The sequence below is a fragment of the Entelurus aequoreus genome, linkage group LG09, assembly GCF_033978785.1.
Source record: "Entelurus aequoreus isolate RoL-2023_Sb linkage group LG09, RoL_Eaeq_v1.1, whole genome shotgun sequence".
Lineage (NCBI taxonomy): Eukaryota > Metazoa > Chordata > Actinopteri > Syngnathiformes > Syngnathidae > Entelurus > Entelurus aequoreus.
The window spans coordinates 58,405,193-58,428,775 of NC_084739.1; the positions used below are offsets into that span (position 1 = coordinate 58,405,193).

The 23,583-nt window shown below is 39.0% G+C and overlaps 1 protein-coding gene across 1 annotated transcript in view; it reads right to left on the reverse strand.

The window, feature by feature from the left end:
• The window catches only part of piezo1 (piezo type mechanosensitive ion channel component 1 (Er blood group)), a 200,316-nt gene that overhangs the window by 1,215 nt on the left and 175,518 nt on the right, over positions 1-23,583 (reverse strand). Inside the window, exons 43-52 of the mRNA XM_062059009.1 lie at positions 18,935-19,087; positions 18,662-18,723; positions 15,091-15,249; positions 14,764-14,911; positions 8,903-9,091; positions 8,561-8,653; positions 8,283-8,455; positions 4,707-4,829; positions 4,528-4,607; positions 2,982-3,171 (exon numbers count right to left, since the gene is read on the reverse strand). Of these exons, the coding sequence (XP_061914993.1) occupies positions 2,982-3,171; positions 4,528-4,607; positions 4,707-4,829; positions 8,283-8,455; positions 8,561-8,653; positions 8,903-9,091; positions 14,764-14,911; positions 15,091-15,249; positions 18,662-18,723; positions 18,935-19,087 (1,370 nt within the window). The remainder of the gene's footprint in view (positions 1-2,981; positions 3,172-4,527; positions 4,608-4,706; positions 4,830-8,282; positions 8,456-8,560; positions 8,654-8,902; positions 9,092-14,763; positions 14,912-15,090; positions 15,250-18,661; positions 18,724-18,934; positions 19,088-23,583) is intronic.

Here is a 23,583-nt window from a genome sequence, read left to right on the forward strand (position 1 = left end):
TTTATTTGGTACATGGTGAAATGATAAGTGTGACCAGTAGATGGCAGTCACACATAAGAGATACATGTAGACTGCAATATGATGCAGTAAGACCGCCCACAAAACGGCGCATCCTGAAGCGACTGTCAGAAAGCGGCTTGAAGACGGTCTGTAAAATCCGTCTATATAATCTATGCAACATTTTGACCAAAGAACCACCATTACATGTTATGTAGACCACAAGGAAGTGTTTTTAATTTAGAAAAAAAGAGGTATAGTATGACCCCTCTAATGCGCCCTATAATGCGGTGCGCCTTTTGTATGAAAATAAACCTGACTAGACCCACTCATCGGCAGCGCGCCTTATAATCCGGTGCGCCCTATGATCCGGAAAATGTGGTACACACGCTGTTCCACTTATGCAAAGAATTTCTATATCAATAAAAATAACCTAATCAATATAATATGTATAGACTTTTTTCCTATTCGGCCCATTATAAACGTCTGACATCCCCAAAGTACCTACAGAACAGATCCCAACTGACGCCATGTGGACCTGTCCAATCTTTGCTCTTTTCCTCCCACCTCTCAGCCAATTGTGTCACTAAGCACCTCAAACTTGCACAATTCCTTTAATAACAAACGCTTGCTGTTAAATATTTTAATCACTGACAAAAATCTGGACTTTCTCCACACCACTGCTGTGAGATGTTACAAGATGCTGGTGCTAATAAAAATGGTAACAAAAATGCATTTTTTCCATATCTTTGTTTCCATCAATTACTAATAGTACCGATAAGAGTACCAAGGAATATCGGTATCGATGAGGAGTATCGATATTGGTATCGATAAAATCTTAGCGATATACATCCCAACACATTACTACCCCGCTGTCCCAAGGTGACCCCCAGGGATCGGTACGTGGCCCCCTCCTCTTCATTCTATATTTATTTACCATTGATAGCATCATCTGACATCATGTTCCCGGGTTACACTGTTATGGTGACGTTCAGCTCTATATATCCACCAAATCCATCACTGCCTCCACACACACTATTATAACTTCCTGCCTTTGTCAAATAAAAACCTAAATGCAACTCGTATTCCTCAAACTAAACTGTGACAAATCAGTCAAGGACACAAAACAACTTTTTTCTCCCCACTGATTTTACCTCCCTCACCCGAAAACTCACAGACCTTCTCCACCTGCACTCCCAAGATTCTTTTTGTGTCATCCTCGCCCTTTCCGGGTCCTAAATGGCTGTCAAAGTGTACCAACTTGCCAAAATACCTACTCAGACTTCTTCTGTTCAGGTGAGAGGCATGATTTATGATCTAGAATAAAATTACAGGCAAGGAAGCAGCAGACCACTCGATGATGTAAACATTGGCACACACTGTAGTGATCACGGCGCCGCTATAAATAGTTTGTCTGCGTTAGCGCTTATGATAGTGTTGTAATATTGGTCGATCGTGTCACTCTCCCAGAACAGAGTGACTGTGTACTGCGTGATGAGCCAAGAAGACGCCAAGAGGAATCGTTGAACAAAAAGCTGTATTTGTTTTAGCGAGCCTCAGACTGGAACTGCAGTTTCCAGGAGAAGGAATGGGTCGAATCTCTTCTGATGTCCTCTCGGACAACTGTTCTTAAATACCTTTTTACACAAAGAGCCTTACTCTTTGTGGTTCTAGCCTTGGTGCCGGTCAGTCTGGCCAATCAATCTTTCCCTGACATTATTCCTCTAATCAGTTTGAGCCGGGTGACCTCCGATCCCTAACCTCTATTTTAATGTCTATTTTCTATTTTCTGCTGGATTTACTCTCTATTTTATGCTGCAGCTGTCTCATATACTGTAATATTGTACATGATCCATCCATCTTCTTCCGCTTATCCGAGGTCGGGTCGCGGGGGCAGCAGCCTAAGCAGGGAAGCCCAGACTTCCCTCTCCCCAGCCACTTCGTCCAGCCCCTCCAGGGGGATCCCGAGGTGCTCCCAGGCCAGCCGGGAGAGGTAGTCTTCCCAACGTGTCCTGGGTCTTCCCCGTGGCCTCCTACCGGTCGGACGTGCCTGAAACACCTCCCTAGGGAGGCGTTCGGGTGGCATCCTGATCAGATGCCCGAACCACCTCATCTGGCTCCTCTCGATGTGGAGGAGCAGCGGCAATTACATGGTAATTGTTTATATTTTATATATGATATAGACATAATATAATATAATATATCAGTATATATAATATACTGTACATATATTATGTAAATATTACGTATATACTGTATGTTATATTTTATATCGCTATATTTAGTCTATTTATACCTGCATTGTCCTTTCCATCCTTACACGAGCTACTGTGTGGAACCATTTCCCTTGTGGATCATTAAAGTTTGTCTAATGTCTAATCTAATTTGTCTAATCTGTGGGACTTCCTACCAGATGTTGCTAATGTCTTCATTATCGCTCCTAAAATCCAACTGCTGCTGTCCTTTAAATTCCCCAATGTCCTGGGGTCAAAGCCTCCTCTCTCTGGACAAGCTGTGATGGACATGTGCACTTTTGCCCTTAGTAGAATAATCCTTTAAAGGATTCTGTGACCAAATACAAACACATGCTACTTCCAATCATATAAGAAAATTGTACATGATATAATTCACTTCAATAGCAATATCACTATTACTTGGGTTAATATTCAAGTAAAAACAATGCAAATAGAGTATTGTTGGCAGTTGTTGAATGGTTATTTATTGGATTTTACAGGTGAAATAGTGGAGCTCCCATTGGCTCCGCTGCAAGTGGACTTTTATTTACGTTTATTTAATATTTAGAAGGCCTTTTTTTTTTAATCTATCCGTCGTCTTGTCTTTCATAATAATTGTGAACGCTAGGCAAAATTCCCCCAAAAAGTGCAGTTCCCCTTTAAGAATACTTTAGGGAGGCTCCAGCCCCCTTATAAAGGTGTAATGGTGCCACCGCCCATACATGCTAAATAAGAGTTTGTGTTTCTCACCCATATCCAGCAAGGAAGCCAAGGCTGGGTGGACTGACTTTGTCATTGAATATGATCATGGACAGAACTCCACAGGAAGAAGGGGCACAGCCCCCAATGGCAATGTCCCACCACTCCTGCTTCCCACTGGAGTTCAGTGACTCGTCACTCATCAGGAAAAGGGTTATATTCTGGTAACCTCCTTCGTTCCCTAAAACACACAATCAATGATGTTAAAGGAGACTTTCTTAAGTATAAATGAGTAAAATGCAGAGACTATAGCTGTCATGGTATTTATGGGGCACACAGACTTTGAATTAGCTAGTTATATGGAATAATAAATACATTATTTTGTGTAATCAATTGTAAAAATGCTTCTTTATGAGGACGTAGGTGATACCTGTGACAAACACATTACAATACTTCATTGTCTGCGGAAAGAAAATTAAAAACTTCATAGAAATCGACAACAGTGCCTACAGATAAAAGCGTTATATAAAACATGTCAAGAAAAACCATTCACCATTCAGCTAAAAAAAACAGCCTTCGGAGAATACTATATACCTGAATTCAAATGTTGCATTGCCTCTCTAACAAAACTTAACTTGTTGTAATCATTGACTTTGCCTTACTAAAATATTTTCCCCCTGTAAAACATACTTGCCAACCTTGAGACCTCCGATTCCGGGAGGTGGGGGGTGGGGGGCGTGGTATATTTACAGCTGGAATTCACCAACTCGAGTATTTCATATATATATATATATATATATATATATATATATATATATATATATATATATATATATATATATATATATATATATATATATATATATATATATATATATATATGTATGAAATACTTTCAGTGAATTCTAGCTATATATATATATATATATATATATATATATATATATATATATATATATATATATATTTATTTTATTATACATATAAATAAAATAAATACTTGAATTTCAGTGTTCCGGAGGCTATCCAGTAGATGGCAGTATTGTCCTGTTTAAGAGTGTCACAACATTGCTGTTTACGGCAGACGAACTGCTTTACGGTAGACGAATACGTGACTGCTGTTGTTGTGTGTTGTTACCGCGCTGGGAGGACGTTAATGAAACTGCCTAACAATAAACCCACATAAGAAACCAAGAACTCGCCCTTGATCATTCTACAGTTATAACGTGATTGGGCAGGCACGCTGTTTATATCGTGGGAAAGCGGACGTGAAAACAGACTGTCGCCGCTGTCCCCACTCAGGTCCGCATGGAGCTGGAGGGGGCGTGGCCTCCAGCTCCGGCTGAATTCCGGGAGAACATTTCTTCCGGGAGGTTTTCGGGAGAGGCGCTGAATTCCGGGAGTCTACCGGAAAATCCGGGAGGGTTGGCAAGTATGCTTTAAAATGAAAACTTCCATCACTTGGAAGTTGAAATCTGTAGTTGTCTTTCCATGCTTAAACATTTTGCATGAAAAGTGTGAAAAATGTACGTGTTTGTTTTCCCACACAATTTCTCACATCAATTTGAGTGTGTATTTGTATTTAAATGTATGTCACCTTCATATAGTTGATTGACTGGTTTGGCCTCTGCTCCATTGGGGGCACGGATGTAATTTGGGAACATATTTGGAACATGCCTATGAATAAAACAAGACACAATTTGGAGAGTAAATTACAGCTGTAAGAAAAATGAACATACATTTGTAAAAATATTACACACATCAGTGTAAACTTACACAGGCTTAGTGTGATTGCCCACCAGAAGAGAAGCTAGATTAGCCCTGACAGGGTTGCCAGGCTCCAGGTGAATAGAATGTTTGTCATATGTGTACTCCACGGTCCCTCCTTTACCCAGGTCCCTGTTTTGGATGAAATAATACAATTTAAAAAAACAATGCGACCACGTATATATAACAGAACATTTCATTTCAGGTTCAGAATACAGCGCTTTCTTCACTATAACATTGTATATATCATTATCTGTCTTTATTGATTCTACCGTTTTTTGAATATTTAAGGCAAGTTGGACCATGTGACTCTGATCTTGCCGGGCTAGCAAGCTAAAACACGGAAGCTAAATACTTGTCACTCGAGGTGAAATTAATTGGCTACATGTAGGGATGGGAATTGAAAAACGGTTCTTGTTCAGACCAGTGTATCAATTCTTTGGAATCGCTTGCCATTCCGTCCAGTAGTTTTCTTCACGGTTTTTCTGGGTGGGGATGACGTCGTTACGCAACATGCTTAGTGGCGTCAGCGACATGGCGTGTTACCGGGCGGAAAAAGCGCCGACATTGTACTGAAAAAGACAGCAACAGCGCTACTTTTAATAATTCCAATTCGTCAAGAGCAATATGCTGAAACATTTGAACGTACAGCATGCATTTAATGTCGCCTTTTTGGACCGCGCCGATCTCATCCCAGGCAGCAGCAGTCATCTGACGTAAATACAACAGGTACTAATACCGCAGATAATGTTAGCGCTATTACCTGTTAAAGTTAAATGAATGTCTTCCTCATTTAGATGAGCATGAGGAGACATATTCTGACTAGTTTGGAGGCGGGCAGTAATGGCTCCAGTTCACTTCTGCTGCTAGATTTCACCACGGCAGGGAAGAGTACCACTCGGAACGACGAATGTCACCGACAAGTGACTAAATTTGTGGTCAAAAGCTTGCAACAATTTGCAGTAGGTGAATGTTCCATTGTAGTCAGAGAAAAGCTGCATGTCTTTCTCCAACCACATTTTCGCTCAGCCATTATATTATAAAGATGGAACTCGCTAAATTAAAATATTGTGTACAAGTTCATTCATATCAGCAATTCAACTTCAAAGGTGAAATTAATATTGATATTGACTCATTACATGCAAAGTGACATAGATCAAGCCTCTATTTAATATAATTTTGATGATCTTGGCTTACAGTTTTTTTTTTTTAAAACACCACATTTTCTGAGATTTAAAATTTAAGGTTTTCATAAGCTGTAAGCAATAAACAACAACAATAATTATATCACTATATTATATCAAAAGAAGATTCGGAATATCTCATGTTGCATCCCATGAGCCCAGGGCCGGCCCGTGTCATAGGCCGTATAGGCAAATGCTAAGGGCGCCGTCCATCAGGGGGCGCCACGCCAGTGCCACAAATGTTGGAGAAAAAAAAAAAAGAAAAAAAAAGTTGGTACTATTATTTCTAAATACAAAAAATAATCCCACGTTAATTAAAATGCAAAGTAAAGCCTATTTAATAGAAATATTATTTGTTACAACATTACGCCCCCCCCCCCTCCGCCCTGTCCCCCCGCACGGTGCGCCCCCTCCCTTCCCGTATCATGACTCTTTTTGGACGTCACCACATCAAAAAATCAACACAAGATGTCAAAACGGCCAAAACTGTCAGGTGCCCAGGGAAGAAAAAAGACAAAAGAAGAGGAGGAGAAACGAGAAAAAGACAGAGTTAGCAGGTAGGTAACGTTAGCCTACATGAAATTATTTGTCTGTTACAGAATGTGATAGTAACCTGGCTTTTTAGCATTAAGCTAATGTTACATGATTCGGCAATTGCTAATCAATAAATAGCTAGTTCTGTTTTAACGTCGGGTTAATATTGTGGAGGGGGCTAAATTGTTATGGAAAATAATAATGTAACGTTAGGTAATTACAGTACTCCCACCTTACATTCCTCAGGGACATTTGTATTAGATCTTTTAAGCAGGTGTTTTTTGTTTACATTGTTATTGCCTTCTGGTTAGCTAATGTTTGCCCTGCAGGTAATAGTCACTTTTCCACCCCTTTATATATTAGGTATAGTTGTAAGCCTAGTTGTTAAAGTGCACATCATTAATGTTAATTAAGCAATATCACATGAGAGGGAATGCTGTTTTTTAATCTAAGCACTGCTGTGATTCGGTTAAAGATAATCATAACATAACATTCTCATTGCTCTCTTTAAGTAAAAAAAAAGGTCAAAGACAAAGCTATTCGGATTCTTGTGAGTATATACACTTCACTGCCGATGTGGGGGGGCGCCACCTAAAATCTTGCCTAGGGCGCCAGATTGGTGACAACAAACCTTTTGCACGTTATATTTTCTAGGTAGATGACAAAGATTCTTAAAAGTTTTAAAAATGTTACGAAATGTTCCATTCTTGTGTAATTTCCACATGTTTTATTTTGTTAAATTCTAGAGAATTAAAAAAAATATATATTTTCAAGTCTTTTTTCTGCGATGTGCCTCTGAAGACCTCATTGTTGGCTTTATAAAGCCATGTTATCTCTAAACTACAGAAAATTGATGCTAATCCATCATATTGTTATCTTTTTTTCTAAATGAGAACTGATAAGAGAACTGATAAAGAACCGAATCGTTAAGCAGATTCAAAAGTGGAATCGGAACTGGAAAAAATCTTATCAATTTCCATCCCTAGCTGCATGTGAAGCTCGTGAAAAAAAAACTATTTAACCACCCTAGAAGTGGTAATATGGTTTGGTCGGTGGAAAGAACACTGCACATAGTTGTATTTAATAAAGAGAAAAGAGTGGAAATGGCGTTACTGGTGTTCCTAATATAACAGCCTTGACGACAGTCAAGAGTGAGAATGTGTGCATGTTTGTGTGTGTGTGTGTGTGTGTGTGTGTGTGTGTGTGTGAGTGTGTGTGTGTGTGTGTGTGTGTGTGTGTGAGAATGTACTACCGCTCTTCAGGAATCACTCCAGAAAAATCCATAAATTAGCTGCAACATTATTCGCAGGGTTCAAAGTGTAGGAAAAAAGTAGACCGGAAACTACGGTATTATAGAGTCTCCTTTGATTATTGGTTTTGCAAAACAACACAATTTTTTCTTTAATGTGCCACTTGTATTTTCTCAAATACACACATTTCTGTTAAGTAATAGTTTTCATGTAATGATCATTATATTATATTGCTTTCATCTTAAACAAACTGGGACATTACAACAGATTGAAAAAAATTAAGTTTAAACCAGTAACTTCAGCCTCATTTGTAATCAAGGAGCTCAGAATTGACTCCTCCAGCCATCCATCCTGACTAGTCAGCATAGAGATCAACTCAGTATTTCCTTCTAAAGTTTACAATATCGAATACAAAATCAAAGTTATTTCAGCCAGTTCACTCTATGTCCAATTGTATTCAGGCACATATTTTTTACTACTTAGCACAATTCAAGTAATCCAAGCTTGATGAAAACTATATGGTCTTCATGGTTAAAGAGTGAATAGATTTTTTAATAGTTTTTGCCTTGCCTTGTAGTACCTCTCCAATTTTGTAACAGGAAGAGCAAAGATTTTACCTTTGGAAATTCCATGACAGACGTAATGTTAGGTCAGCAGGACTTTCGAGAAGTTCTTTTATGAGTTCCCGTCTGCTGGGGGGGCTAATTCTCCAAACTGATCCCGAACTGCCTTCAATCATGGCTGTAACAATGTCCTCAGAACCATAGAGAGAAATGAATTGCATGGCAACCTACAAACAATCAAAAGGAATAAAACAATAAATCCCAATGTTTCAGGTGTTAAATAGCAAAACACAAAGAGATGCATGCACCACAACTCTGAATTGACTACGTACCGCATTGTTTCCAAACTTTTCAGTGAGTTCATTATAATCCACCTGTGTAAAGGGTTGAATTGACTGCTGCTGGACACTCATGGTGAAGAGAGGCTGGACACACACATAAAATAGATCCAAATAAAAACAACATAAAATATCAAAAGTGCTCAAACACAACCCATCTATGTAATTTCCAATCCTAAAAAAAAATATAACAATATACACTAATATATTTTGCAACATTAGGCATAAACAAATAAACTACTATTACTACACTTCTTTTGTACAACATATCTACAAACACATAATACAAATGAATACAGGCAGACAGTAAGATATACTTTATGAAACAAATATTACCTCATATCCTCCAAGTTTGACGGTAACAGTGACATCAATAGGGTGGTTTATGACACCCACCACAGATCTGACCAATGAAATGAAGAGAAGGGGAAACCAGATGATGCACACTAAGAAGAAGATGATCAGTCCACCCATTCCATATTTCACCATCTTCTTTTTTTTTTGTCCTTTAGGTTGCGGGTATTTCTGAAGGAAGGAAACATTGTTTTGGAAATGAGAATTATACATACATACACAAATACAGTACATACATCCACACACACATTCACTGTACAAACATACATATACACATTCTGTACATATAGAAGCACATATGCATACATACAGTCATGCATATAATCACGTTTCATCAAACATATACTGTATTAACGTTGTTCCCCTAGGGCAGACCTGGGCATTCTGCGGCCCGCGGGCCGCATCCGGCCCTTTGTGCGTCCCTGTCCGGCCCGCGTGAGGCCAATTATAGATTACAAAATAAATTTTAAAAAGTATCTATGTCGAGTGTGCAATACAACGGTGCTGCTTTTGTTTTGAAAATCGTTATTTGTATTACTTCCGTGTGGACGTATGCGTGATTGTGAGTGAATGTGAACAACTGCAATTACAAAATAAAGTTGAAAAAACATCTATGTCCTGCGCGCAATACAACTGTGCTGCTTTTATTTTGAAAAGTATTATTTATGGGCGTGTGTCCGTGTGTAACCTGCGAGTGAAGGTGCACATGCAGCGACAAGTGATGCACGGTTTACACCCGAGACGCCAAAAAGAGAAAAGTTGATGAGGAATGCCGTGTTTTCAACAACACATGAACTGCAAAGCAACGTCCCCTCACCTAAGGTGCGTGCCTGCGCAATTGCGCACTGCTCAAGCGTCCGCTGCGCGCAGCAAGTATATGCCGCGCACCAAATCAAATCCCATCTGGATTCTAAACAAAATAAACATATTTATTCTATGGAATTTTGCAATGCAACTTTGAGTGACAGTGACAACAAGCGGCCCTAATGGTGTTCGTCAACACCGTTCAATTGAACACCGTTCAATTATTGTAACGTCTATCGAGATGCTTCGAGGACAGGAATTATATCGATCACTTTATTGAACAAAACTGTTTATATTCGGACATAACCACACCAAAAACATGAGTAAAACAATTCTATCTCGAAAAACTAGTCATTTTCTGCCGTACAAACCAGGCCAAAACCAACTTGTCATCTGTCACCAACACGCATAGCACTAAACCACTGGTGCGTTTAAGGCCACACAAAAAGTCGGACAACTCAAACACCACACAAAGTTACACTATGACTCCTCAGTCATACGTGTGCTTATTTTACTGTAATTTATTATTAATGTTAATTTATATATATTAGTCATGGAATGCTGTTACACACACTATGTTGAAGTATTACTATTATTATTATTATTATTATTATTTATCTTACGGTATATATCAAAAATAATATTGAGCAAAATTTAATTGAAATATTGTCGATGTGGCCCTCCAGCAGTGCTCGGGTAGCTCATGCGGCCCCCGGTAAAAATTAATTGCCCACCCCTGCCCTAGGGTAAACTGGGTAAAACACGGCACACTGACAAAGCTTAACCTAGTGTTACTATAACAATCTACAAGATTAATACATTTCGCTTCTCTTTCTTCTCCTCCATTTATCTGCTTTCTTTTGTAATTCAAGTTTTCATTACTTGTATGTATTGTTGCATTTGAAACAACTTTATTGTTGGTAATAGAAGTAATTATTATTATTATTGTCATTCATCATCAATTGAGCTATTTCTATTGGTATTTTTATTGCTACATTTGTAGTGCAATAATGTTCATTGTAATTTCTGTGTTATTAATATTTACTTCACTAGCTGCTTCTTTGCTATCACTTTTCGTATCATATTTGTACGTATCGAATTTGCTAATGTTGTTCTGTTGTTGTTGTTGTCTCTCTGTCTTATCCCCCTCTTGTCCCTGCAATTTCCCCCTCTGTCTTCCTTTTTTTCTCTTTCTATCCCCTACTGCTCCGGTCCGGCTGCGCCAAACATGAATATAAATCCAGTTAATTAAGAAAATCTAAATATTGAATCACTACAGTGACGTGCAGTCACTGGAGGCAGGGCCTCACGTGCCATCATGGAAAGAAAAAAATTGTAAAAAGAAAAAAAAAAAATTAAATTGTTATATGTATCCAGTGATTATACTATAAAGTTATTTTCCATTTTACTTCACCAGTTTTAGATTATTTTTATTCAAAATCACTGAATATTCACATTTGCCGTTCAAATACTGAGAAGAGACTTGCTGTGAGCAGCAGCCAGTTGAGGCACGTCACTCAGTTGTGCCTCAACATGGATTGCGGACTCGGCTAACTGCTGGCCTGCTGTGCAGTGAGACCGTATTGCTATATGAATTATATTATACATTTCCATAGTTTAGTTAGCTGAGGTATATAATGTACAGTGTATTTTGTCAACAACTGTATGTGTGTAAAGTATTTCTTGTGCTGAGCATTCATAAAACTGCTGCAAAGACGCACTGTTGGAGGAGTTGTGAATGACTGCAGTGCCACAACATTAGGTACACCTGCAGACTGCAGCACGGATTTCATATTTCAGTCATTCACAACTCCTCCAACACGAACATTATTGTTTTTGCACTTTTTGGCTTCTTATTAAATAACTTTTTTAAATAGATTCAATCTTGCACGTGGAAAGTTTAAGTGTGGGCTTTAGTTGATATAACACTCGCGTCAGGGGGTGCTTTCTACGGCGGGGGTGCATATATCCAGCACAACAGCGGCGCATGGACTTCATTTATAAGTAAAGGTAAGACCATAATAACGTTTTTTTTATTAAATGTGCTTTTTTGTGTGCTACAGTTTGTATGTGTAAAGTTAAAGTTAAGTTAAAGTACCAATGATTGTCACACACACACTAGGTGTGGTGAAATGTGTCCTCTGCATTTGACCCATCCCTTGATCACCCCCTGGGAGGTGAGGGGAGCAGAGGGCAGCAGCGGTGCCGCGCCCGGGAATAATTTTTGGTGATTTAACCCCCAATTCCAACCCTTGATGCTGAGTGCCAAGCAGGGAAGAATGCTGGTATGAGCTTTTAAACATAACCCGTTAACTGCTGCCAATCAAATGGTGAATAAAATACTCTTTAGGGTTCATATGTTTGTAAATCTGACTGTGATGAAGTCAGTGCCTCACCAGCCATGAACCTCACCGCACGTCACTGAATCATTATAATAAATAATAATTATTATGTAATTAAAATAAGGCAACAAGAGAAGTATTCCACACTTCTCTTTTGTAAAAAAATCTGTACAGCAGATATGGGCATCTACAACAACAATATGATTTGCCTAAGTGGCTGGACAGGACAAAAAAAAAGAAATGAGAACGAGTTCAGAGTGGGGGCATAATCTGAAAAGGTTTTTTTACATGTCATAAAATAATCAGTCGTTTTTTAAAAATATATATTTATTTACTAAGGTTTTTTGCTCTTTCTGTTTAAAGAAGTAGAGGTTTACTGATGGATCTCTACCAAAAGGCTTGCACAACTATTTGAGCTTTTCTACCCACATATTTTGACCACAAGAACAGGTTTACTTGAACGTTGTCTTGCATGAGGTACAGATTCGTAGAATAAATATTTTACAATTGTGGCCAGCCGCTAGCAAGCCAAGCGAACTGAATAAAAAAACTGCATGCCTAGCAACAAGTAACAAACTAGTAACAAAAAACAAAACACTAACCGTCCAATCCGGAATAGCCCGGCCCAAAGGAAAAGAGAGACAGACAAGTCCCCGACAAAAAGTAATGTAAGAAGATGGACAAAGAAGAAATGGAATTAATGGCTGTCTTTCTGGAGCTATTGTTGTAAAAGTGATTTACCGAGTGGGATGACATAAAAAGACTGAAGCCTCACAACAAAGACCAATTTTTTGAGCTTTCTTCATCACAGACCTGCAGCCAATGTTTTGGAGTTGACTGATCATCACCTGATGATCAGTTGAAATGGATGGCGGCGCAGGATGCAAAGACCTGGCATACACAAGTGTAGTGACGGTGTGATGGGAACGCTTAGAAGGCTCTCCTGTTCGTTGAGTCTTCAACGCTTTTCTAAAACCATCTCCACATAACAGTCAGGACACAAATGTCCATCAACAAACACAGGAATCGGAGTTAGTCAAAAAGTCCTCACTACCTAGGCCATAGGGGAGGACGACTTTGGATTTGTCGGATTGTCTGCGTGAAAGTCAGTAATAGTGCCTCTGGGTTTGCAGACTGGGGTGTTGCCCCCCCTTTTAAAGAGGATCCCACTTCTCAACCTCTCTAAAAAAGTATATTCCAAAGTGCTTGAGTACAACCATTCATCGAACCTCAGCTACATTAAGTCATTGTGGAGCTCAATGTGATTTTTGTCATTGGCGTACAAGACTGTACCAGCTATACACTCTGCAACGATACTGGAGGGTGTAAGGGAATTTGTCAAAGGTCCAAATGTCCTTTATGGACTTGGAAAAGGCATTTAACCATGTCCCTTGTCCTGTGGGAGGTTCTCCAGGAGGAGCAGGAGCCTGGTTCATATTGCCAGCGTATGTCGACACTGTTCACTGTGAACATTGGCCTCTCCCAAGGTTGTCCTTTGACACGTCTGTTCATTATTTTTATCAACACAATTTGTAGGTCTAGCAAAGGCGTTGAGGGTGTCCAGCTTCGGGGCCTTAAGATCTTGTCTCTGCTGTTTGCTGATGACTTCATCAAGCTGTCATCTTCAGCATTTCGCAGCTGAGTGGAAGGTTTCTGAGACTCAGCACTGAGCACCTAAAATATGAGGCCATTGTAGGTGGTTGATAGTCAGAAAAGGGTGGGTTGCGCCCTACGGGTTGGGAGTTGGGTCTTGCTTCAGGTAGACGAGTGCAAGTATATTGTGAGGGAAGACTGCATTGAGGGATTGACAGGCGGAACGGCGCAGCATCTACAGTAATGCGGTCGCTGTACCAGATTGTTGTTGTGAAGAAAAGCTGTGACAGAAAACAAAGCTCTCAATTTGCCGGTCGATGTACATCCCCACTGTGGAAAAGGAAGAAGTTGGCGGTATTTAATTCCCTACTGAGACTGTAGCCCACGCGACCCAGAACGGTTAAGCGAAAGAAAATGGATGGATGAATATCGTTAAAGATGTTTCAATACGTGGGCGGTGTGAAAAAAGTTTGGACATCTGTGATGTAAAGACTAATAGATAAGACAAAAGCTGTGAGCTTGCATTGTTTAGCAATACTTATTCAGTGTACACTGTGGGTCTGATTTACTAAGATCCAAACCCCACGCGGTAAACAGCGTGTGCAATCGCTAAAATAGCTTGTAGTATTAGTGGGCGTGTTGTGTGCGATCTACTAAAACGGCTTGTACAATTGGAAAGTGGATTTTGCGTGTATTATGCCGGAGAGACTCTCATTTACTGCACATTCATGCAAACACTGATCCTGCAGCAGTGTGAACATCCTTCCCACACGTGCTAAATAAAAGTCAAAACAGTGCTCGCAATGTGGTAGATTGCGTGTGCTAAACAATTATATTTGCATCTTCTCCTCCCAGTATTGTGGGCTTTTGATGATCAACTTATATTCTGCATATAAATGAAGACAGACACAAAATTGATTGCACTCCTTATTCTGCTCACTTAACAGACGCAATCCACTTTGCACAAGTTTAGTAGATCAGCTTTGTGTTTACACGTGTTTTAGTACGAACAAACCTTTAGTAAAGCAGGCCCTGTGTGTGTGTTATGGTTGTGATGCAAGTGTGAAACTATGCTGAAGCCGTAGACATCAGAGTAAGTCATACCTTCTCTGTCTCACGGCTGCATTTGATGATGAAAATGTTGGCATAAATGTCCTCGACACACATCCAGTCGGAGAGAGACAGAGTAGTATCAGTCCAAACCCAGTCCATCACTGCTCGCAGCTCTACAAGGAAAGGAACCATACGGAAACTACACGCGCACACACACACAAACACACAATCAGATATATACGCTACATGAGGTCACTATTCCTAAAGCAGATTTGTTAACTATTTGACTCAAAACGTTTAAAAAAACAACAACTTTATATAGCAGTCACGTTCAAATAGAACAGCACTGACAGCTTTATATTTCATGCATTTTCATACCCTTGGAAGAGAAACAAGTTGAGATGGGTGTAGTTTTTGGTGAGGAAGTTGCCAAGAATACGAGTGGGGTATCCACAACGTATCTGGTATGCTGACAGGGCAAAGTAAATACATTTGACAAAGTACCACAGCTGGGCCACTAAGTTCTGGTTGAACCTCCTACAGATAGAAATAGTGAGAGAGACAAGAAAGGTTCAAAATGAATGGAAATAACAATAACAATATACTGTAGGGGAAATAATTATTTGATCTCTTGCTGATTTTGTAAGTTTACCCCTATTAGGACATTAACAGACCATCATTTTACGGGGTGTTTTATTCAATCCTGAAAAAAGACATTAAAGTTTACAAATTATTACTTAATATTTCTTTGACTGAAATAAGTATAGGATGCACAAGCAAAACATGACTTAGGCTGAATCCCAATTCTGCCCCTTACCGCTTGACCCCGGGTTTTATACGTTCACCAATAAAGTAGTGTCCAAACTCTCTTTCAAGGTTAAGGGAAAAGTCAAGTGCCAAGGGGTGTATAGTGTAGTCTTCTAAATTAATTGTGATCCTGACCACACTTGCAAACGAGTGTTGTGAGAAATTTCCCAGCACAGCCCTTATAAGTAATTCGAAGCAATATTGATTTTGATTGTAATGACACTAATGCTCAGTGGCCTTGTGGTTAGAGTGTCCACCCTGAGACTGGAAGGTCTTAAGTTCAAACCCCAGCCGAGTTATACCAAAGACTATAATAATGGCCACAAATGGCTATTGCTTCCCTGCTTGGCACTCAGCATCAAGGGTTGGAATTGGGGGTTAAATCACCAAAATGATTCCTGAGCGCGGCCACCCCTGCTGCTCACTGCTCCTCTCACCTCCCAGGAGGTGAACATGGGGATGGGTCAAATGCAGAGGATAATTTCACCACACCTAGTGTGTGTGTGACTATCGTTGGAACTTTAACTTTCACTTTAACTAGTGTTTTATCATCTATTCAATTTACAGGGCTCTTATACTTTTTCATCAATGATTTTCATGACTTCTCTAAAATCTTTTACTGAATTTCTATGACAAAAATAAATTATTTTTATCTCAATGTGACCATCGAAAACTATTTCCCATAACACTAAATACAATTAGGTTTACATTTACAATATGGTGCCTTTCTGAAACAAAATAAATACCATTCTGTACATATACTCAAATTTCTGTTCCATCCCACAACTTCACAAATAAATCCAATGAGGTGGACAAATGTTGGTTTAGGCTTTGTTAACCAGCACTACATAGACAGTTTGTTTGGACACTAAAGTGCACATAAGCACAGCCAAGGACACACATGTTTTGACCACAGGTATATTTCACTGCAATCTGGCTGTCCGGGAGCATGGCGGCCAAAAGACAGCTGGTGTCCTTGGATAACTTGAATGAGGAGTAAGAATTCCTGCATTTTAGTGCCCATGGTATCTCGGCTTTGAGGCTGCATTTTCCCCGTTGTTGTTGTTTAACATCGCTCACATTCAGGGTCACTCCCCATTTTCACAACAAAATTCTTAGCCCCTGACTCCAGCACCCAAAAATGGGCCTATAGCGGGGTCCGATGGCTGTCAAGCCGGATGAAAACATACTTGAACGATGGAAGGTCCATGAGAAGGTCCCACTCATTGCAAGTCTCAAGCTGTATGCTGTAATATGTATATGTGCTTTGCTATCAAGTTTTTTTCTCACTCCAGACTGGGCCCCTATCAATAGGAGCCCAGTCTGAACCCCACTTTTTTTTTTTTAACTCATCCTCCCCCAGCGTCTACCTTTTTCCCACCTTCTACGGGATGCCGTGAGTGGCGAGCCATCAGCATTCCTGTTTTGTAACCATGTACATTGTTGTCTAATCTTCAACGGGTTTGTGCTGAAAACGAAATTTTGTCGTACATTCCATTCAATTCCAAAGCGGTGAGAAAGTTTATTTTGTTTAGCAACTGGAAGTTTTAACTCCCTCGACATATTGTTTTATGGCATTAAGGCATCTCTATGGTTCCTCATATTTCTCTCAATTAAAGGCCTACTGAAACCCACTACTACCGACCACGCAGTCTGAAAGTTTATATATCAATGATGAAATCTTAACATTGCAACACATGCCAATACCGCCGGGTTAACTTATAAAGTGCAATTTTAAATTTCCCGCGAAACTTCCGGTTGAAAACGTCTATGTATGATGACGTATGCGCGTGACGTCAATCGTTGAAACGGAAGTATTCGGACACCATTGTATCCAATACAAAAAGTTGTGTTTTCATCGCAAAATTCCACAGTATTCTGGACATCTGTGTTGGTGAATCTTTAGCAATTTGTTTAATGAACAATGAAGACTGCAAAGAAGAAAGCTGTAGGTGGGATCGGTGTATTAGCGGCTGGCTGCAGCAACACAACCAGGAGGACTTTGACTTAGATAGCAGACGCGCTATCCGACGCTAGCCGCCGACCGCATCGATGATCGGGTGAAGTCCTTTGTTGCTCCGTCGATCGCTGGAACGCAGGTGAGCACGGGTGTTGATGAGCAGATGAGGGCTGGCTGGCGTAGGTGGATAGGTAATGTTTTTAGCATAGCTCTGTGAGGTCCCGTAGCTAAGTTAGCTTCAATGGCGTCGTTAGCAACAGCATTGTTAAGCTTCGCCAGGCTGGAAAGCATTAACCGTGTAGTTACAGGTCTATGGTTTAATAGTATTGTTGATTTTCTGTCTATCCTTCCAGTCAGGGGTTTATTTATTTTGTTTCTATCTGCAGTTAAGCCCGATGCTATCACGTTAGCTCCGTAGCTAAAGTGCTTCACCGATGTATTGTCATGGAGATAAAAGTCACTGTGAATGTCCATTTCGCGTTCTCGACTCTCATTTTCAAGAGGATATAGTATCCGAGGTGGTTTAAAATACAAATCCGTGATCCACAATAGAAAAAGGAGAAAGTGTGGAATCCAATGAGCCAGCTTGTACCTAAGTTACGGTCAGAGCAAAAAAAGATACGTCCTGCACTGCACTCTAGTCCTTCACTCTCACGTACCTCATCCACAAATCTTTCATCCTCGCTCAAATTAATGGGGTAATCGTCGCTTTCTCGGTCCGAATCACTCTCGCTGCTGGTGTAAACAATGGGGAAATGTGAGGAGCCTTTCAACCTGCGACGTAACGCTACTTCCGGTAAAGGCAAGGCTTTTTTTTTATCAGCGACCAAAAGTTGCGAAATTTATCGTCGATGTTCTCTACTAAATTCCTTTCAGCAAAAATATGGCAATATCGCGAAATGATCAAGTATGACACATAGAATGGATCTGCTATCCCTGTTTAAATAAAACTATTTAATTTCAGTAGGCCTTTAAAGACATATTTTCAAAAATACATTTTAGGGTGGGATTTTGTGTTGCTATTCTTTGCTAAATTAAACCTATGATAAAAATATGCATTTTTCATGTCTTAGTAAGGTTGTAAACTTACAAATGTTGCAGCAGAGCTAGTAATTATTTCCCCCACTGTTTGCGTCAGTATAATTAGGGAACCGTATGATGAACATATTCTATTTACCATACCTTTCAGTGACAGCGGGGAGTATAAAGAACATCCACAGGTGTATCCCAACCACAAGACCCACCTAAAAAGATGAAGAGGATCATTTAAATGGTGATCAGGTGCTTAAATTGCAAAGCAAGACATATGCAACAAATAATGAAGCCTCTTTAAAAATTTGGTGGTAACACTCTACACGAAGACAAACAATTAAGAGACTCATGATTTCTTCAGAAGAATAAACCAGAAGGTTTGATAATGATTTGGTATTAATAAACAGAGAAGTTAAACTTAACCTGGAAAATGAGTTTCCCAAAAACAGCCTTCCGCAGGTATAGTGCTCTGTCAATGATCATGGTAGTGAACTGGATGAGGAGCATCACCAGAAATGCTTCTGGAACCTGGTCTTCTGACAAGGTGGATGCTATATCAGCTGCTGCACTGTGTTTCTAAGGGAGGAAAAACACATAAAAAAATAGTGAAACATGCCATGATCTTATGCTGATTCTCAGTGAAGACGTCTCATACCGACACTGCAACATTGTATATTGGCAGATACTGCAACCAATCAGATTTTCTACTGTCTTGTTATAGCAGAGGTGTCAAACTAATTTTTAGCTGTGGGCCACGGTGGAAAATCTATTTCCAAGTGGGCCGAACTGATAAAATCATGGTATGATAACTTAAAAATAAAGACAAATTCAGATTGTTTTCTTTGTTTAACAATAGACCAAGCACATTCTGAAAATGTACAAATCATAATGTTTTTACAGTGACATGTTGCGGTTAATAGTATCTTCTTTTGTCGTTATTCATACTTTCTGAATAAATTATGTGATAATGTTCATGAGTAAAATAGGCGGAATTGAGTTTGGCAGAGTTTTAAAATGTTCTCATTTGTGTTAATTTTCTATGTATCAGACGATGAAATTAATAATAATATCAAAATGAAATTACAGGATGTTATTTACTCATTTTCCACAACTGGTGTAGTAACATCAAGTGGTTTATTCTGTACATATGTAGCATCATCTACAACAAAACTTATAAACTTGGACTCATTTCCTTATTTACACATGAATTTAAAAGGGCATACATAATAATTCAGCATATTTATGTCTGCCAAGAAAATGTGTCCCCAGACACAAATACAACACAAAAAGTACAGAATAACAAAAGCATTTATTTGAGTAGAAATTACACAGTTAACATTGCCAACATATTTGACAATCAAGGCATGAACGTAACAATCCACATTTTTTATCATTACTATCACTAATAAGCAGCGTATGTATGTAGTGTCCAAACACGGAAGTGTTGACACACGGCACATAGTTCCAGCCCTCTGAAGTTATTCGCGCTCTCCCGGCAGGAGATACAAATAATTGTTAATGGGAAATCTAGTGGGAATATTTAAAACAGCAGTTTCTTTCATTAAAAATATTTGTTTTCATACTTAGCAAACTCATTTCGCGGCCCGGATAAAACTTGTTCGTGGGCCGAACGTTTGACATCCCTGTATTATAGCAATAGATCTGTATGCATGTTCTTCGCTTAATACAGTGGAACCTGCTTAGGTCGATAATACATCATTAGGTGTTACTGTAAATGGTAGTTTTAAAGTACCTCACATATGTATGAAGGGTCACGCAATAGAGCCCTGACATGAGGGTGTGAGGTATTTGCAAGCGGCAATAATCATTAAGATAAGCCAGCAGAGGAGTCGTTACCATGGAAACCAGAGTCAGATGGGACATGAAACCCAACCTCCTTTTGGAACAGTTTATCAGACTTTGTGGAGAAGGAGAGGACAGACATTTTGCGAGGAGCCAGAAGAAGCAGGGTGTCTCCCTTTCCCTACGTGTGGCCATGAGCGAATTGTGTTTCTTAGCTTCAAACAATCACACTGTAAAATAAATCTAATACGGTCAATCTGAAAATTAACAACTACTTGCTGAAATATATTAGAGATTAAACGAACAAGCGAAGGAGAAAAGGTTCTCCTCCCTTTATTACCCAACATAAGAAAGATTTGTTTATGTAGAAAAGCATTATTGTTATTGTAGTAACAAAATTGCCGCATTAACGCAGTTAGATAATTGTAGAAATTATTGTAGTGTCGGTGGAATGACGATGTTTTCATTGATGTCCACAAAACACCACAGTATACCAGTGTATTCAACTGGCGGCCTGGGAATGACACTAAACCGGCCCATGAATTCAGTTTAAAACTTGGGAGGGATTAAAATGTTTGCAGCAAATTTAATCTTAAAAAAACTAAAGTGCTCCTGTTGTAGAGAGGAAATTGGACCAGTGTAAACACAGTATAAATCCGTGCATTGACATTTTATCCTCTAAAGGCCATTGTCCGGTGAAGTGGATAGTTGGATTTTGCAAAACGGGGCTTTTTTTTTTTCCTGGGAATTTGTAACTGTGACAAAAGAAATAGACCAAAACAAATGTCCACTAGAGAGAATGCAGGTTCTCAAAATAAGAATGATTTTGATGGCAAAAGGCAACTTTTCTTCTTTTTGAACTAACGCCCCTGCCCCCAATAGCCCAACCGCTAAACCACAGTGTTTAAGGCAGGGATGTCAAACATGCGGCAGTTCAATCCGGCCTGCGAGATGAGTTTGCGAGGTGTAAATTCGGGCTGCATTTTTAAATGAATGAAACTGCTGTTGTGTCCACTGGATGTCGCAATAGCAATTCTGTTAGACAAGCAAATAGTTTAAGCATATGAAGCAAGAGGTACACGGTAAAGCGGGGCTGCAACTCCTCCCCCTCGACCCAACGTAAAACGAACAGGAGTAAAATAAACAATTGGTAACCCCACTTAAAATGCTGCATGAGACACTGCACATTTATATAGTTCTGTGAAATGATTGTCTTCTGTTCAAATTTAAAGAAAGTGTACAGTGTGTGATTTACTGCAATACTGTCAGTGTTTTAAGTTTTTAATTTTGGTTTGTTGAAATTGTTCACACATTGCATTATTTTATATCAATACACAGGGATGCCTCGAAGGCAGGGAATAACTCAACCCTCTTTAATAGTTTCTACCTCAGTTTGTATGGTTTGTTGAGTTAGCACAGGATTAATATGTGGAAATGACAAATGAGGTATTTGATACATAGAAGAATTAAAATTTTTGCTTTATTTTTATTTTTTTGCTCAGTCCTAGATGAGTTGTGAGTTTAATTGCTTTGTAGATATACTGAGATTAAGTCAAAATTCATTGTTCTCCATAGTGTTTTTGAAACAGCACCAATTTTTTCCTCAGAATTGTCAACTAACTTGAAGTGTTTTGTGAAAATGATTATTTGCGATATGTACATTTTCAAAATGTGCTTTTTCTATTTTGGGCCAAAGTAAAACAAAGAAAACAATCTGAAGTTGTCGTAGCTGTATTTTTACATTATCATTCAATGATTTTATCCGTCCGGCCCACGTGGGAAAATATTTTCTTCCATGCGGCCCCTGAGCTAAAATTAGTTTGACACCACTGGTTTAGAAGTTGGGATACACAAGGACATAAGGATACACTTTGTATCTATGAAAAAATAAAAATAAAAATAAAAATATGCATTATTGGTGGCAAATTATGTCAAACTTCTGTAGGTTCAAAAACCTTTATCATCACCAATTTTCCTAATGTCTTTGGTAAAAGTCACAAGTGATGGTTAGTTTTGGTTTCAATTTCGGCTATGTCGACAACTGCCTACAGTATGTCGACGTCAGTCATCCAATCTAAGGGGCATCAGGATAAGCGGGTTCCTACTCTATAGGCATTAAAAAGCAACGGGTTTGAATTGGGCAACAAATAGTCTGCTCTCATGAAAAAAGTAGTCAGTAGCCAAAACATGACTCATGGTAAGCAATACTGCTGCTGGTTTTTATTTAGACCTTAAACGCACATAGCTATCATCGCCTTTTTGATTGGTCATCAGACAAGGCAGCATCATTGAAAGGTTAAAATTAAAAGTGAATAAAGTGAGACTTTTCACAAAAGTTTAAATCTGAGTTTTTAAAGGGGACCTATGAAGAATTTATTCTATTTGACCATGAGCTTGCACGCAGTTTTGGATGCCGCTGCCTGCGAGTTTTGAAGTATATTTTTTAACTGTAGGAAATCGGTGAAATCAGTGATTGACATATGTACTTGTGCAGGGTTTCAACAAGTCAAATTGAAGACGTTTTAAGACTTTATTAAAGAACATAGTGAATAAAATTTAGGACTATTTCACATCAATACTGACAAAAAAGTACAAAGACTCGAAGGGAATTCAGAGGCCCAGGATTAATTGGAACTACTGTAAATTAATTAATTTACCACTCTTGGTAAATTATCACTATTGGATAACAAAAGACTTAACATAACTAAAAACACCAAATATTGGCGAATAATTACCACAGCCATATTTCAGATTCTCCATCAAATTTCGATGCCTTCGTAACCAGTGTTCTAAAGTTTTCTTGCAGAAGGCGCTGTATGCTTTATATCAAGTTTTTTCATGTAACAACAACAACAACATATTGTCTGTGAAAAGGACTGTCAGCATCTCTACTAAAACTAAATGGTTAACCTTTACAGTATTTTCATCAGTCAGAATCAAGCAAACTAAGGAAAATATCTACAGTACTTCTGTCTGCACAAAATTGTAAAAAACAGGGAGTGCAGACAGAGCGATTCATCAAAAAATAACAATGGCGATTATGGATTGAAAGTGGATAACATTTGATCAGCTCATTTTGTATCTGGTATGTATTTCACGTTGAATACATTTTCACCTGCTTTTAGGCCCCGTTTACACTGGACAACAAATCAGAATTGTTTTTGCCTTAAAGTGACACAGATCTGATTTTTTTTTGCCAGTCTAAACGCTCCAAAGTGCTTCAAATCTGATCTTTCTGCAACATCAGGAGGTAGTCCTGAATCCGATTG